The 17,690-nt window shown below is 33.1% G+C and overlaps 1 protein-coding gene across 1 annotated transcript in view; it reads left to right on the forward strand.

Moving 5' to 3' along the window:
• Positions 1 to 17,690, forward strand: part of Evi5 (ecotropic viral integration site 5) — a 64,484-nt gene that overhangs the window by 45,145 nt on the left and 1,649 nt on the right. The window contains exons 2-14 of the mRNA XM_077445557.1: positions 10,946 to 11,057; positions 13,126 to 13,299; positions 13,379 to 13,605; positions 13,934 to 14,125; positions 14,245 to 14,409; positions 14,716 to 14,910; positions 14,986 to 15,144; positions 15,232 to 15,435; positions 15,522 to 15,857; positions 15,950 to 16,129; positions 16,298 to 16,465; positions 16,885 to 16,980; positions 17,059 to 17,157. Of these exons, the coding sequence (XP_077301683.1) occupies positions 11,006 to 11,057; positions 13,126 to 13,299; positions 13,379 to 13,605; positions 13,934 to 14,125; positions 14,245 to 14,409; positions 14,716 to 14,910; positions 14,986 to 15,144; positions 15,232 to 15,435; positions 15,522 to 15,857; positions 15,950 to 16,129; positions 16,298 to 16,465; positions 16,885 to 16,980; positions 17,059 to 17,157 (2,247 nt within the window). The 5' untranslated portion in view covers positions 10,946 to 11,005. The remainder of the gene's footprint in view (positions 1 to 10,945; positions 11,058 to 13,125; positions 13,300 to 13,378; positions 13,606 to 13,933; positions 14,126 to 14,244; positions 14,410 to 14,715; positions 14,911 to 14,985; positions 15,145 to 15,231; positions 15,436 to 15,521; positions 15,858 to 15,949; positions 16,130 to 16,297; positions 16,466 to 16,884; positions 16,981 to 17,058; positions 17,158 to 17,690) is intronic.

The raw sequence follows: 17,690 nt of genomic DNA on the forward strand, positions 1-17,690 counted from the left end.
ATAAATGTATTACAGTAATTTTAAATATTGTTAAACTTATTACTTATCAATGCGAAAAACTTTCGTTTTATATACATATACATAAATGTATATATGTATGTATTAAAGAACGGTTATGTACGGGGGGGGGGGGGTACTTAAAATAGTCGGAATTTTTATTTTAAAAGTCTCACAGATAAATAATAATTGTAAGGTCTCCCCTCTCTTAAGTTCTGTTTATAATGGCACAGCACAGACCGACATCGGCAAGTTCAGTGTTGGTTAATATGAATAGAATAGTGCAGTTCTGGAAATTTATATCCCTTTCCTCTTCTGTCGTTTTCTATTTAACTTATGCAACATCTTCAAAACGTTTTCTTTTTAGTGAAACACAACCGAATTTTATGTTCAACCAATCATGCACACTCGTCTTACAGATCGCTCCAATGCGACGAGTGTACTATGCAGATCAGTGTTTCTATCTCACGAAGGTGTATATATTTAATCGGTTTGACTGTATTTTTTTTATTTTATTTTACATATATATACATATCTACCAGGAAAGGTTTGACAGGAAGAGACCCCAATGCGCCTTCCTGGACATTTAATTACAAATAATGCAGCATTTTTATTACATACATATGAAAATAAGCTGAAGAACACGAAATTAACAATTAAATAATTAATCCATTGAGACATCTATGGATTTTAGACTTTTACATATTTTTTTATAAATTGTTCATACATAATACAGAAGATTTGTGAAAGTAGGTAGAATGATTTTATTTTTTTTGCCAATTTTAAGGAAGCGTTTCATCAATGATCAGATAAAATTGGTAAACTCTGTTTGTGATTAGACTCACAAACACCTAAGTCTGACCAGTAGTATGTTGTGCTCGAACTCAATAATCACTTGGTGCTAAACACCACTGAGCCATACTGCTGGATATGTACATAGTACCATGCTATAATTGTAAATTTATATATTGAGTACATTGTTGAATAAAATACTCCCCTTTTACCGATTCCAGTCCACTATTTATATATTTCATGCATGCTCTGAAGATATCGACTTCGACTAAACGTATTATATATTAACCAGGAGCATTTTAGGGCTAAAATTAAACTGTTGAAATATACGGCGTTGAGCCATTAGCTGCATATTTTATCTGAAAATAAAACCAATAATTGGGCTCGGCATCCCTGTCTGACCCGACAAACCAGTCGGCACTCCCTGGTTCCGATATTTGCCTGACCTTTTGTTCTTCCACCCCACTGGGGTATGTGGTGGCCTCACCTTTCGTTCCACCACTACTAAATTTATTTTTTTATACACACACACACAAACTCTTGGGTCTACGCGCTTATTATATTTTATCACGTGTTTGTTGGTTTCCCGGAAAATTGGATCGAATTTGCTGATTTGTGTTTTTCGGCAATTGTGGCTAATTGAGCGACTTTTATAATTCATCGGAATCGATCCAAATGCTCAAGTTAATTTCGATGATGCTACTTTGAATATTTTATGTGAAAATTGCTTCGCTACTTCGAGGGGGTTTAATTCTTCAGGGTTGGAGGAAGGCAAGAGTTGAAAAGAAAGATACGTTTCCAAAATATTAACAAAATATATTAAGAAAATGCTATAAACTTTTGATATTTAAACCCAACGAATTACTTATGAAGAAGTTCGTTGTGTTTTAAAGATGGAACAAAAGAGTCTGGCGACTCAAAAGGAGATGGGAGAGTTAAGTTGAAACTCAATAAGCAAATTTTAATCATAAATGTAGTTTTTTTTAATGTGTTTAAAGATCGATGCTGAAATTACAAAAAAAATATACTTCTGCATTACATAACTCTTTTCTTGCGAGAAAGATCTAGCACTTTATAGGAAGGTTGACTGTATTAAAGCTTCGTTTCATCTTTCTGAAGCTTTGTTTTTAGGTTATCCATCGAAATATGTAAATTGCTTTCTAAATGGCTTTTTTCCCTAAGAACGCGGCGGAACGCTGTTCCGGAACCTTTTGTTCACAGTTTTTTTATGTTTCAAAAGCCATTAAACGTAACAATATCCGGGTAATAAACAATAATCACAATACATATTTATACAGGCCAAAATGATAAAATACGGTGTCATTATGAAGAGGATGATATGTATATAGGTGAATTATATGACAAATTTTGTTTAATTTTTATGCCCTTGGTGGCATAAGAAAGCTGCCTTAAATTTCATTTAAATGATATTTGGATATGATTTTCTTTGTTAAAGTTATACATATTTATATTTATTATAATAACTGACCAAAAGTATTTTAAGTTACTGTCCAATTGAATTCAGTATAAAATACTGACCGACTGAATATATATGGATGTATTATAAAATACTGACCAACTGAATATGCATACCAATTAAATATCATATATTCAATATATGTATATTTGGTTTATTAATATAGACCAATATATTGATTCAATTAAACAAATTTAGTATAAAATACTGACCGACTGAATATATATGGATGTATTATAAAATACTGACCAACTGAATTTGCATACCAATTAAATATCATATATTAAATATATGTATATTTGGTTTATTAATATAGACCAATATATTGATTCAATTAAACAAATGTATGTATAGTTATATTCAAATTTGGAATAAATTCGATGTTTATGTACATATGTATGTATCATTTTTAAGCTTAGATGGAATCGTTTGCTTATGACGTGAAACTTCATATTGCCTTCCTAAATGAAAAGAAGTATATAAAAAAATGTATTTGACCGGTATGAGTACGGTATGCAAGCTGTTCAAACATTCATTGCGATTTTGCGAATATGGTCGATTGATCGAGTACATATTTACATGTATATATTTTGCATATACGTACATACATATTTTGTTACAGCCCTGCAGTAGTGCAGTTGTTCCACTTGCACTTTGTAAATATTAGATACGATAAATTTTCTATGTTGGTGGGTTTTAACCTTTCCGTCGCAGTCGACGGCCTATACGTGAGACATTCGACCTTTTTACGTATTGGCTGCTTATACACGGACATGTAAAATACAATCGGGATGGGGTGATAGGGTGGGGGATAGGGGTGGTTCCGCACCCCAGTTTGAGAAGTGTCTTATTTGAATAAATGATGAGCCCGATTTCGTGACAATGCCACGTATCTAACGCCATTTTGTTTGAAGGGTGCGGGCGTTTATAGGTTAACCTAGATTTTTTTATTATTTTCATTTAGGTGTAAAAACTATATCGCGTTTGAAGGCAAAACTATGCGGGGGGGGGGGTTCCACGACGAAATGTCTGACAACACGTCCACGACTAAATGGTTACTGAAAAAATGTTAACGTGGCATTGTACTAACGGACAAAATTATTAGGCGACATGTCGTGGACGTTGTGTCGTTAGACGTTGTGTCGTTAGACGTTTTGTCCGTAGACGCATGCAAGGTGGTGTCTAGCTTCTATTTGAATACATGTCAAAGCAGAATATCCTGAACTTGCTGAAATTGCCTTGAAAGTTCTCTTCCCATTTCCTTCAACTTACCTCTGCAAAACAAATTTTTCCTCAAAATGTATTATTAAAAGAAAATACTGGAATAATATTGATATTTGGTCCACTGTACTTGTAGCAATATCAGCAATCGAACCACGACTTGATGAACTTGTAAATAATAATAAAAATGACCACTGACACGAAAGCCATGTGAAACGTAAAGGAGGTACATATGTAAAAAGGCTAGTCTTTCGCATTAAATAGTCACTATTAGTTAACATAATTTTAATTTTATAGCTTGACTAAAATTATTATTTAAAAATATATATTTTTGACTTTTAAAATTCTTTAGATAAGATAATATTATATAATTGTATATAGTATTTGAAAGCAGGAAAAAATCATCAATCGATAGAAAAACATTTTAATATTGATTACAATGCTCAATTTGAGCGCAGAAATATTAAATTTTTTTTGAGCGCAGAAATATAAAAGATTTTTCGCAAAAGCGAAAAATCTTTGCGCATTTTTTAAACGTTCACATCGTAAACGAGAGCAAACTTACAAAAATCATCATCATATTTGAATTCAGTGGATCAAATTTAGTAAAGATTTAAGATGAGCTCCATGAGATTGATGACTGAACAGTTTGGGAAGCACTTTGCTAGATCATAACATCACAAATTGAAAGAAAAGACTGAGGTCTGTCCAATTTATGAAAAACAAGGGATTCCATTTAGGAATCAAACTGTAAAGCTGTATTTAGACAAACTGCAAAAGTTGGTCTAACGTCATCAAATTTCCCTTCTGATGTAACTGAAAATGTATAGACTGATTAAGATATCGAAAAACTTTTGTTGGAGGTAGAAGAAGAAGACAACATTAATAGAAGTATCAGAAGTAAATGTTGAATATTCGGAATATAAATTGCCTGTAAAAGTTTAATTTCACTACTATTTTGTATATTACTATAACAAATCTATATAGCATAATAAGATACTAAAATATATACATACAATATACACATCTCAATTTAGCGTAGTATTATAAATCATATTTGAATCGCTTATTTTTCACCCTACTGCCAAGCTACCTGAAATTAGGTATACTATTATTTAAATTGTATTCAAAGATGTTCAGGAGGATGTAGTTCACTTGAATTCAATCTAATCGTTGTACGAAGTATTTTCCGCACTTCAAAAACGTAACCATCAGAAGAATCACATATCCTATGACATATCCAAATATAAATACAAACCCACTCTTGGATAAAAATCAATATTCATCAATTCCATTAATCCGTTTTGACGGTTACATATATGAATGACACAAGGGTTTATATTTCAAACGTGACCAATTTGATTTAATTTACATTTTTCAACGTATTTGAGTTTCGATTTATGGTCGTTACGATGGAGCACGTCCTGCAAATACGATGCAGATCAAAAGTTGCAAACACACCGAACAATGTATTTGCACATTTGTGCTAATACAAATATAGATGATGATTCAATAAAAGCAGGCCGTTAAGAGTATTTTTATTGCATGCGCCCGTACTTACGGGCTTATCTGTAAACGTGAAATATCATGTGTGTTGTAGATTTACAATATGTGTATCAATATCGGCGTTCAAATCGTTAATACCTTGTAGCCTGTCCATAACTAAATAACTACATAATATTATTGTAACATATACCGTCATATTTACCTAAAAATTGCATCGACACCAGAAATTTATAATCAAAAGATACATACGATGTTTCTTTATTCAGTTATTGTCTTTTTAAATGCGATTTATGGATCTTAGAGTATCCATAGGATATATACATATATTTGTATACATAGATGCAGTGATCTCTCGAGCAATCAGTCCGGCAATTTGATGTAGCAACAACCGGAACAATTTATTGCAGCGCAGCAGATATTTCAAAGACTTAAATATGTATATTATTTAATACTTATGTACGTATGAAATTATGGTGGAGTATTGGGCGATTCACGGACATATATATAAATTAGGCGATTCGCGGACATTTCATCGCAGGAATAAGGAAAAAAATATTTATTTTAAACGTTCCACGTTTATTTATTAATTATTTATTTGCAACAATCGACCTGGAGTCACAAACCAAGGTTTGGCCAGCAGCAACCAGTGGGACTCGAACCCGCGACCACTATGTTCGAAAGCATATATGCTAACTACTAGTCCACGCTGCTGGTTAAAAAATATATAATACATTTTTTTTATTACAATATATTCAAAATTATTAAAATAATTGAAATTGAATTTATACATAGAATAAACGTCGACTATTTTCTTTTTAAAACAATTCTTTGACAATTGCATGATTTATAATGGGTACATCCTATCATCCAACTGTCAAAAATTATAATTTCACTGATAGGGGCCAGTGGAAATGTAATTGGATATGATTTCACTAAACTATACCCAGTGAAAATGTATCTGGTTATGATTTCACTGAAACGTCAAATTTTAATTTTGTTACTGGCAATCCGTTTGACGTTTGATTTGCCGGGCGAACGCCGATTCTGTCGTGCGATCTATTTTAGAGATGTTGACATTTGTCGTGTAATTTATTATTAGCCGTGCCAAAAATATTATTCCATTTATACATAATTATTCGATTTTTTATTTATATAAAAAAGGAATACATTTTATTTTAAAAATCAATACCACAGAGACAAATAAGATAAGTTATCAGAGATAAGTTAAAACAAATCAAGAATAATAAAAATCATAAAAAAATTAAGAAATATGTACATATAATAAATAAGATTGAAAAATTATATCGTGCTATTTAGGATTTGTTCCACCAACTCAACATAACTGGCATTGAAGAGGTCCAAGTAATGTGCCAGTAAGTTAAGGAGTCGAACAGCTCTCGAGAGGGGGGAGTTCATGAGCACGTTTGATTTAGCCATAATTGGCAAAAATATATCATGTTTTCGCAAAACCCTATGTTTTTCCGGGACCCAGAATGTTAGTCTCTTCAGGATAGCGGGATTGTGAATCTCTCCTCTAAGTAATTTTACGAAATGTTTCCCAAAAAATAAATCTCTTCTCTTTGCCAGGGAGTTGAAACCCAAAGATCCCAAAACAAAGGCACTAGGGAACAGATATGGATAAAATCCAAATGTCTTCAGATATAAAAATCTAAGGAATTTCCTTTGGACTCGTTCCAACATTAGAGAGTAACGAAGTTGATAGGGAGACCATATAATGGAGCCATACTCGAGCACACTGCAATATATGTATGTATGTAAGAGACGAATGGCAGTGAGCCCTAGATCTGACGAATTACGGTTTACGAATCCAAGGATTATTGTTGCTCTATCACAGATATTCCCAATGTGGATGTTGAAACTCCAACTATTTTCGAAGACTATTCCCAGATCAGATATAAATAATTCTCTCTGAAGAAGAGAATTATGAAATTTATACGGATACTTAATAGGAGAACGAGAACGAGATTAATAAATGACCCGACACTTTAAGATAATGAAGGGAAGTTTATTAACATTTGCCCATTCAAAAATAGAATTCAAATGTGGATGTGTATATTATAAACATGTGTATATTTATATTACACTAGTTGTTTTACCCGGCTTCGCTCAGTATTTATAATATAAACAGCTTAAGCATGGCGAATCTATTAGTAAATATTCATTTGTTGCTTTATTAAATCTATTTGAATCGTTCGAATTTGTTTTTCGAACAAACCTTACATACATACAAAGTCTCTTTCGAAATTATATATTGGATTATAGATTATACGTACATATGGCTACTAGGTATATGATTTTTCTGTGTCATTTTCGCTTTCTTTCGCTGTAAATAAGTAGGCGACGATGTCGCGGCATACCGTTTGAGCACCTTTCGTTTTAAGTAGACTGATGATGATCATCTTTTGTTCAAAATTCATTTCAAATATAATGCGCGTACCTTCAACTGGGTCAAGATTACATTCGAATCCAGTTATGCATAAAGCATCCACCCCACACATGGAGCATAATTTCGACCGCCGCAACTACACGAATAAATTTAGTTTTATATGTTGTATGAAAAAACTATTTTTGACGGAATTTTCGTGTCGGTTGGGTCCTTTTTGGAGAATTGCGTTCATTTTTTACAGATTTAATTGGTTCATTTAGGTGAAAGGAGTACATTGAGAGTATCGTTTGTTCCATAATTAGAGATCTTATCGTCGGTCACGGTTAACGCTTGGACAGGATTTCATTTTATGATTTTTTTTTTGTCTGTAAATTTGCATTTGTATTTGTATTTTATCAAATGAACTTGCAATGTCACAGCGGATTATGTATGTACATATAAAAATTTTCTCAATGAATTGTATTACTTTGGTGTGTAAATTAATGTGCATATGTACGACTGCTGATCTAGCGTATAAACTGTTCTTCGCATCTTACACAACAAAGTATGTATATGTTGCTGTATAAGTCAGAGGCTGTCAAACTTTTTTGATCTACGTCCCCTTCAGCCTTGTAATAAATTCTAGATGAGTTTCATCGCGAAATTTTATTTTTTGCTTTGCCTCAATTATATTTCTTACAACGTTCACCCCAAAAAGAATATGAACTTCCGTTTTCATGATACCCAACATGAATACAAGGCAAAGGATGTATTTAACATATATTATTGTTCCCAGATACAAGTTTATCTGTTTCTGAGTAAATTTTTGAGATTTTTGATTTTTGACGGATTATCCAGGGCCGCGCCTAGGAGTTAGGCCGCCTGTGTGCAAACTTAATTCGGCCGCTCTTTAATTTTATCAGCATTTGCATAAATCATATTAATTAAAAAAATAAGTGCCTGCGAGTAGTGCAAATATCTTACCTTATGAAAAATATAGTGTTGAATATTTTAATCACAGTAAAAAATAGCCCTTTGAGTGCTGACGTCTTTTCTGATGAAAGCCCGCCACGCTGAAAATTTCGCCAACATTTCCAACTAGAATTGTTTTGAAATCCAATCGAAAGCAGGTATAAAGTTTTTAGCTAATCCAACCAAACCCTAGATATCTACCGCTGAGGATTTCGAGTTTTGTAAAGGTGTGTTTAGACTCTCCAATATATCTTGCAAAAATATAAAATAAGCAGAAGAAGTCTATTAATTAATGTATTTTTCCAAAATTAGTTCCATCTTCATCGTTGTTAAAATGTAATGCTCACAATCGAAATGGCAAGCCACAATCACAGTCTGGGATTTCCATCGGGAAATTCTGCTATGGTTATAAATTCAGAAATTCCGGTGTAAACCAGTCTTTATAAACGTCGAAAAATGAATGACACGGATTACACGACCCATGTTCAATACATTTTTTTTTCAAGGCTACCTGGAAAGGCTTAGCGGGCAGTATTCTTGTATCAAAAAAATACAACGCCTATCGGCGTTTTTCAAACCTATGGACTTGTTGGCAAATCGCCGATTGGCGTTGGTCAGAATTCAAGGGGTTAACCAGAAAAACAGACTGAAAACCAAAACGTTTAACTCTGAACAGGACCAGACGACAAGAGAGACTGGACGTTTTCAAGTTCATTCATGAAAATCTAGTGTTTTTACCCCCAATCCCACATCTAGCACATGGTTCTTTCGATGGCCAACCAATAATGAACATCCCCGCAGAAATTCATCCGGCAGTCGCAAAGATAATAGAATATAAAAGAACTAGCTTTATGCGGGCCGAAGTTATATCTGCTATCCCGTTATTTCCCCGAATTATTATTCGGGTGTGTTACAAGTTGTTACTTGCAACAGCAATCTACAAGTATACTAAATGCATTTTAAAAAGTACGATGTCTTGTTTCGTAGTTTTTAAGGAATATAATTTAATCGACTCTCATTTCTTTCGGCCGCCTGTGTGCGTTGCACACATTTTTACAAATGGTAGGTGCGGCCCTGTCCGGATTTTTGCATTTGATATTTCGACACGCACCATTGTACCAATGGGCAACTTTGACGACCACTATTTTGCGTCACGTCCCACTGTTTGAGGGGCCAGTCCCGGGATGATGTGTGTGAACGTCTCGCACTGGTGATCATGCTCATCGTGAAACCACGTTGCTATTCGCCCTTTGTATTGCATCACACTCTCGCTGTCAATTACAATGTGTATCAGTGGCTCTCAAGCCTCATACAATAGCGGTCCACTTTATAGAAAATCGAATTTCAAGTTTTGGTGTCTCCCTTGAGTCACAGTTCAGACCAAACTTAGTCCCATTCAACGAATCTTCAATACGCGTACCAATAATTTCATTCAGCGATATGCGCTACGTAGCTATAAGGAATTAATTAAAATATTTACTATTTGTATATGAGTCGAGACTATTGATTAATCATTGATGTGAAACATTAGTCATTATTGTTTCACAGAAATTCTTTTTTTTTGCTATTTAATAATGACTAAACACTCAATGTGTCAATCGAACTTTAGTAAATCGATCATCTTGAGATAAGAGTTTGTATAAAAATGAGCTGTTGATATTATAATATTTATTGATTAAAAAAATATTATGACATTTTTTTCATATCGAAAATGCTAACTGAAAATAAAACATATTTTATTTTATTACATTTTATACCAGGAAGGCCTTACAGGTAAACCTCAATGCGCCTTCCTGGCCAATTACAAACAATACAGCATTTTTATTATACAAGTCGCTGAATTACGAGACACTAAAAACTCGCAAATTAACGAGACATCTATGAATTGTACATAAATTTCATTGTAAATTAATCATACTCAAATAGTGGTGACATAGTAGGTAGGAAGGTTTTTAGCCAATTTTTAATCGGGAACCGTTTCAACAATGAAATCAGAGAAAATGGGCAAACTCTGATAGGAAACGATCGACCTGGAGTCACAAATATCCAGGTCTGACCAGCAGCATTACAGATATAGTCAGAAAAATTATTTTTAGTCGAGGTCAGCTCATGGGATTGAACCCGGCGCCTCTCGGTGTTAGGCAGAAGCTTAACGACCGAGCTATGCTGCTGGCTAATATTGTACAATATTTAGTACTAAATATGCTATGTATAATATTTAGTACTAAATATGTATGTCAGACTATGAAAATTTATTTTATTATTATATTTTATATCAAACTGCATTAGAGATGTCAAGTTTTCAAAAAAATTTTTAACCGACACGTATTTTCAATATTATTGTATTGAATCATTACTAAATTATATATGAAATATAGTTATCAAATGTATAATATAATATATGTATGTCTTGATAAAAATAATATTTACACTGTATTGTATGTACAATATGTATGAAAGCGTTGTGTGTTCTGTTTTGAAATGAATTATATAAAAGAAACTGAAGTATTCGTCGGATGAAAGCTTTCTGTATGCTTTGCTTTGCTGTTTTTCACTTTATGTTGCTTCATTTGTGAATGATGCTTGATTTACAGACGTGCATTTTCATCGCCGGAGTAAAAAGAATCAATTGAGCCGCTCATGAGAATACCAGTATGAAAAACGAACTCTCGTCCGACTCCGACTCACCACCAGCACCTAACGATGGTGAACATTTTGCTTTGCTTCTTTTTTAATTGTACCTTAAATACATACATATATGTATGTATATCGTATTTTAATAAGATTGTTAATATCTTATGGTTTGTGATCATAAATTCGATTGGCTTTTATATTTTGCTACACATTTTTGCATAGTACAATAACAAAAAATCATTTCTAAAAGCTAAAATTTCTTGTTGGTAGCGTTTTTTAATTCATTTAATAGTATCGATTTGTCACATGTACATAGTATGCCATTAACTTTATTTTTCATAAAATACAGTTATAAAGTTCATCAAATACATTGCTCAATAACATTAACCAAATGTGTAAATATATTATGCTTTCAAATTACGTCGAAAATATATTACAATACTTGTACAATATACATGAGCTTTAAAATCTAATATCGCTTTCTCAACTAAAAATGTTTCCTTTTTTTTTAAATCTTTTAACATTAAATTTTATATTTTAGGTCTTAATTCTTGACTACACATTTATAATACCATATCTAATACAAAATAGTTGATTCCGAGGTATTAATGTAAACTTTTTGTGTAATCAGTCATTTGATGTCAATATGTTTCTTCTATAAGTTATATAGTTTTTGCAATGATTGGCGAAAAAAAAAACAATAAATTTATTTTAATCATAAAGAATAAATACATTTAAATAAAATAGAATTTTAAAATTGCTAATAATGCGCGTTTCAACAGTTTTCTCAATTGGTTTAAACTTTTATGTTTTTCATTTAATATATCATTCATTTACGACAGCAACGTTACATCTCAAAATACAACAGAAGTCCTTTGTAAAGTTTTTTGTTTGTTTATATTGCGAAATGACATATTTTAAATATAGTCCATCCGCTGTAGAAAGACAGGTAAAAGACACATGCTATCCCATACACTCCATATCGACTAATAGCATTTCGCACGTACAATGTTCTATTGTCTGTACGAAATGCTATTGGTCGAGAGGCGGTGTAAGGGATAGCAGTACATTTTCCCTAAGTATCTTCCTACAGCGGACCAACTGTAATGATCCAACTGTCGCAAATGAACGATATCTACATACCAGGCATGTCAAACCTCCAAATCATGGACTAAACAAGGTCGTCTCCTCTATGATGATAGCTGTCAGGTCCGCTTGTAGTGCTGTCATTTCAAGCCTCCAAATTTGTCTGAATGGCCTTGAACCAAATCGAATTGGTGATACTCAAACCTTGCTTCTTAGAGCAGCCTCATAATTTTTTTGTACCATTTCGAGAAAACCTCAATTGGATTATACATATGTCATAAATATAATAGTCAAAAACCTTTTGTGTTCTCAATGGTGCTCCCGCTCACTACTATGTAACTGATAACTATATATTTCGTATTTATTGATTTAGTTTAAACAAAGTCATTGTTTAAAAAATATATGCAGGTTAGTTCCATCATGCTGAACTATTTCCGAATATTCATATTAATTAATTACCAAAATAAGTTTGACATGCCTACTTCATACTATTAAAATTACTCTCTAACTTTCAACCATTAATAAATTGTTCAAAAGGCAAGTGACTTAACTATCATAGAAAGTTGTGCACTATTTTTTGGCGAGTGCTTTTTTATAGCATCTCATACCTCTCCTAGTTAAATCACAGCCTTAACTTTAAACCGAATCTTCAGTTTGCGAATTTATTTCAGCGAAAAGCGTATTTAAACCTATCGTCACTGCTCTTACAGAATTCACCGAATTCTTTACACAATGTATTCTTTATTTTAGTTGACTCGGCAATAGGTAAACACTATAAATCTATCTCTTTTAGTAAAGATCGGATCTTATCTAACCGATAAGATCCGATAATAATCTTTAGATCTTATCTAACCGATAAGAATCGGATATTTTTCTTACTATTGCTGAGTTAACCATAATGAGGTGTAACGCCTGGTGAATTCTGTCATTTTAACAATGGCGATTTATTTATTTAATAAGATGTATTTTCAAGTTTGAATAACCGAAAGGGTTATTGTATTTATATATATATATATGTTCGATTGTGATGAATTCAAACCAAGTTTTGTAATAGGAGCTGTTGAAACTACGGGGTCGGCTCTTTCAAACGAAGAAACAAGACTTCTAGCCAAACTGGAGGAAGCTAATCGAATGCTAGAGGCTGACAGTAAAAGCCTCAACTCCCTATCCGGAGCGTCTTGTCACTCGCGCAAGAGCTCCGACACCTCGCAGATCTCTTTTACTTCGGGTGATTATTTACGTGAATTATTGTAAATGCGCTCGCGCATTCGGCGAGAAAAGTTTTTGTTACGATGTTTAATTTTTAGTCACAAGTTCGAGTCACGACCGCAATGAGGAAGCTGGCGAGGAAGATCAGTGGACACTGTGGGGTAGATTGGTCAATGATTGGGAAGTCCAGTGGAAGAAACGCAATCAGTACATACGAGACTTAGTTCGGAAGGGTGTTCCTCATCACTTTCGAGCCATAGTTTGGCAGTTGCTGTGCGGTGCTGACCAATCACCAGAAAAGAAATTGTATTCTGAATATATGAAGGTGTGTTTGATTTCGTCTTCATATAACGAAAATCCATTTACTGCATGAATCATTCATTTGAGTGAATTATATTTGAATATTTTGACAATAAAAACAGTTTGTTTCTGAAATAAAATATAATTTTTTATTATAATAAGCAATTTAATATATTAATATATGTATTTTTATATCATACATACATATTTACAGTAAAATACAATTTTCAATAGAAAATTTTTTATAGAATATTAATAGAAAAAATGATGAATTATAAAAAGACATCCACAATTTTCAAAACAGACATACTTAGCATAAATCAATTATAATATATATAAACTTATTTTTTCAGTCTACATCTGCCTATGAAAAAGTGATCCGGAGAGATATCGCACGTACGTATCCCGAACATGATTTTTTCAAAGAGAAAGATGGTTTGGGTCAAGAATCTCTATTCAACGTAATGAAAGCATATTCATTACACGATAGAGAAGTTGGCTACTGTCAAGGCTCTGGATTTATAGTCGGATTGTTATTAATGCAGGTATACATTCATACATACATGTGTAGATACATATAATTGGGCACTTTTTTCTTTTGCTAGATAAGATAATGTCGAGTTTGATAAGATTGTGTCTGATTTTATAAATGTGACCGTTTCAGATGCCAGAAGAGGAGTCGTTTACAGTGCTCGTGAAAATCATGCAACAACATGGTATGCGCGACATGTACAAGCCGTCGATGGCTATGCTCGGCCTTTGCATGTATCAGTTGGAAAATTTAGTTCAAGAAATTATGCCAGAGCTTCAGCTGCACTTTAAAACCCAGGTTAGTGCTATAGTTTTAATCTGTCTATACACATATACATACATTCCTGTGTGTCTTCTGCAGTTTTCATCCACCAAATCCTATCCATTTATTTTCTTTTCATATATTCTCTATTCTCTATACATTGTCACTTTTGTCTCTTCACTTGCAATGTTCCATTTCATTTCTGGGTCATTTTCATCATCCAATTATCCTTCTTTTGATCCTGTGCAAGACAATCTCAGACAGACAGGTGCTATTTATATTATTACTAATATTAGTTATTGCTTACATACATATGTATATGTGTAATCGTTATTTTTCCAGAACTTTCATACATCTATGTATGCCAGTAGTTGGTTTTTAACTTTATTCACAACGGCTCTCTCCCTTCCGCTGAGTTGTCGGATAATGGACGCGTTCTTATCCGAAGGTATGGACATTATATTTAAAGTAGCATTAGCGATGCTGACAATGGGAAAGGAAGATCTTTTAAGTTTAGATATGGAAGGAATGCAGAAAGTAAGCAGTACTACAAATTAAATTGTTAATATAACCCCAAAATCATTTTTTTAATTTTCTTCTCGACATTTTCAGTTCTTTCAAAAGGATTTACCAAATAGAGCTGAAGCCGATCCTGACGCTTTGATGAATATGGCTTTCAATACCAAAATTAATCCAAAAAAGATGAAAAAACTGGAAAAAGAATACGCCATCGTTAAAACGAAAGAGCAAGAGGAACAGGGTGAATTACGGGTAAATACAATGTACATATATATATATTTTTTTTTTTTTAAACTTTCTATAATAATCTTTAATCTTATATTATTATGATTCTTTCAGAGATTGCGTAATGAAAACAGATCGTTACGTTGTATCGCTGATCATTTGGAAGTAGAAAGTGCTTCACTGGCCGAAACACTTGTCAGATGGCAAGTCGAAAGAGCGCACGGTGCCGAAACTGAATATGCTCTAGCTCAGCAGCTCGCTGATGCACAGAGACGACTCCAAGCCGCTCTCCTGGCTCGAAGAGAGCACGACCAAGAAGTACATATTAATATATTCCATCACAACGAATAACGTCTACTGGGTTGATTTGAAATTTAAATAAAATTGTATTTTTTATTTTTAAGGAATGCTCTAGAAGTAATTCCTTGGAAGGCTCTACTCCGAAAGAGGAAGATATTGTTCAAAGAGATGACTTGATACAGTGTCTTCAACAAGAATTGGTTAAGGTACGGCTCAGCGAAGCCGAAAACGAAGCGCTCATCCGAGAACTAAAAACGCACATCAATGAATTGGAAGAAGATAAGAAAACCTTGCGCGAATTGAATGTTGATAATTCTGTGGCTCATCTCCAAGAGGAGTTGATCGCCGTCAAATTGAGGGAAGCCGAAGCGAATCTTTCGCTGAAAGACTTGCGTCAAAGATTTGGAGAGCTTTCTGATTCATGGAAAAAACATATGCAGGTACATTCGAATGATCAAAGTAATTTTTTGTGTATATACATACATACGTGTGTATTTAAAAGGTTTTTGATTTGTTTTTAATATTATTGTAGGAAAATCGGGCCGAATCGAATTCATCCATTCAGACGTCCGACGTGATGAGCACACCAAAGAAGCTTTTTAGAGCTTGGGAAAATCGAACCGGTGATGCTCAACGACGCGAAGAAGACCTGATGACTATTCGTATTCGCGATATGGAGACGCTCACTGAAATGAAGGAATTAAGATTGAAGGTAATTTACTTCGGTTCGCTAGGGTTTATTGGACGTAATACATAATAAGCAAGTTCGACTGTATGTATTTAAAAATATCGATTTATCGACAACTGAAGAACACAGTTTGCTATCTGATAATATGAAATATTTTGTTTTGGTTATAATGATATGTTATTATATTTTTAGGTTATGGAGCTAGAGACTCACGTTCAAGTTTCGACGAATCAACTTCGTCGGCAGGACGAAGAGAAGAAAACTTTAAAAGAGGATATTGAGCGAGCTCAGCAAAAAGAGCGTGAACTTTTAAGCAAGCTTAAAGAAAGCGACCATAAAAGTTGTGATCTTGAGAGTAAAGTGAGTATATTACCAATTTCCAAGCCAATCAACGTCTTTCATAATATAAATATTTTATTTAACGGCGTACTATAATTTTTCCGAAGAGTCTCTCGCATGCACCTTCAATATCCACAGAACATATTATGAAGTTATTTTTAGTTAGAACGATTATTTCATGTGACTATATAAATATATATATATATATATATATATATATATATATATATATATATATATATATATATTTTTTTTTTTTTTATTGTATTATTTCATTGCCTATACGTTGTGCACAATTTTTTTTAAATTTGTATTTTGCCAGCGAATTAATGAACTTTATGTTTTTTTTGCGCAAGTGCGTTTGAATTTTGCGAGCTGTGCTGTTGTATTCGAACGTGTTCGTTTTTTGATGTTTAAAATGTTTCAATTTGAATTTATAGAACAAATACGAGCAGATGATGGCTAATATTAGAAAAGCTGAAGACACTCAAACCATCGCCGAGCTCAAACAAGAGATCTCAGTTCTTAAGATGAAGGTGAGATTTGAGATTCGTTAAGATATGTACCTTTTCACTCCAAACGCTGCTAATGCCATTGCCCCGTCTTAATTTCAGAACCAAGTTATCATCACTGAAGGTGAGATTCGAAGCAATTTAGGTGATAGCGAGCAGGAGCGTGAACTTCAAGATCAAATCGCTGAACTCAAAGCTAAGGTAATCTTAAGTTTTAACGCGTAATATGAAAAGCTTACTGAAACGTAACATTCTGTACATAATTTCATTATAACAATTCGCACAAAAATTCGTTTTAACGGTGATATGCAAATTTTTTAGCTTCCTACGCCTATCATGAGCCCCGAAAGCGAGCCTTGGAAATGGCTCGAGTAAGTCTATAATATTGTATATTTTTTCATAACAAGTTTTCTATAGATATTAAGTTGAAATTATTTGTCATATTAATTAGTACTTATTGTATATAGAAATCGTTTATTGAAACTTTAATTATAAAAATACACAAATATGGAGTTCTTGTGAATGCACAATATTGAGTAATTTTTGCATGTTTCTGTATCTGGGAGGTCACGGATTCTATGTTCAAGTAAACCGAAAATGAGTTACATATATATGTATACCATTTCGTTCTCAAGATCTATCGAAAGGCCAATAATACTGTTTCATTAGTAAGTTGACTTTTAAAAAATAACATGCTGCTATTATGACTATTATCTATGTCAAATTTCGTTTGG

The sequence above is a fragment of the Arctopsyche grandis genome, chromosome 2 (genome assembly GCF_051622035.1).
Source record: "Arctopsyche grandis isolate Sample6627 chromosome 2, ASM5162203v2, whole genome shotgun sequence".
NCBI lineage: Eukaryota > Metazoa > Arthropoda > Insecta > Trichoptera > Hydropsychidae > Arctopsyche > Arctopsyche grandis.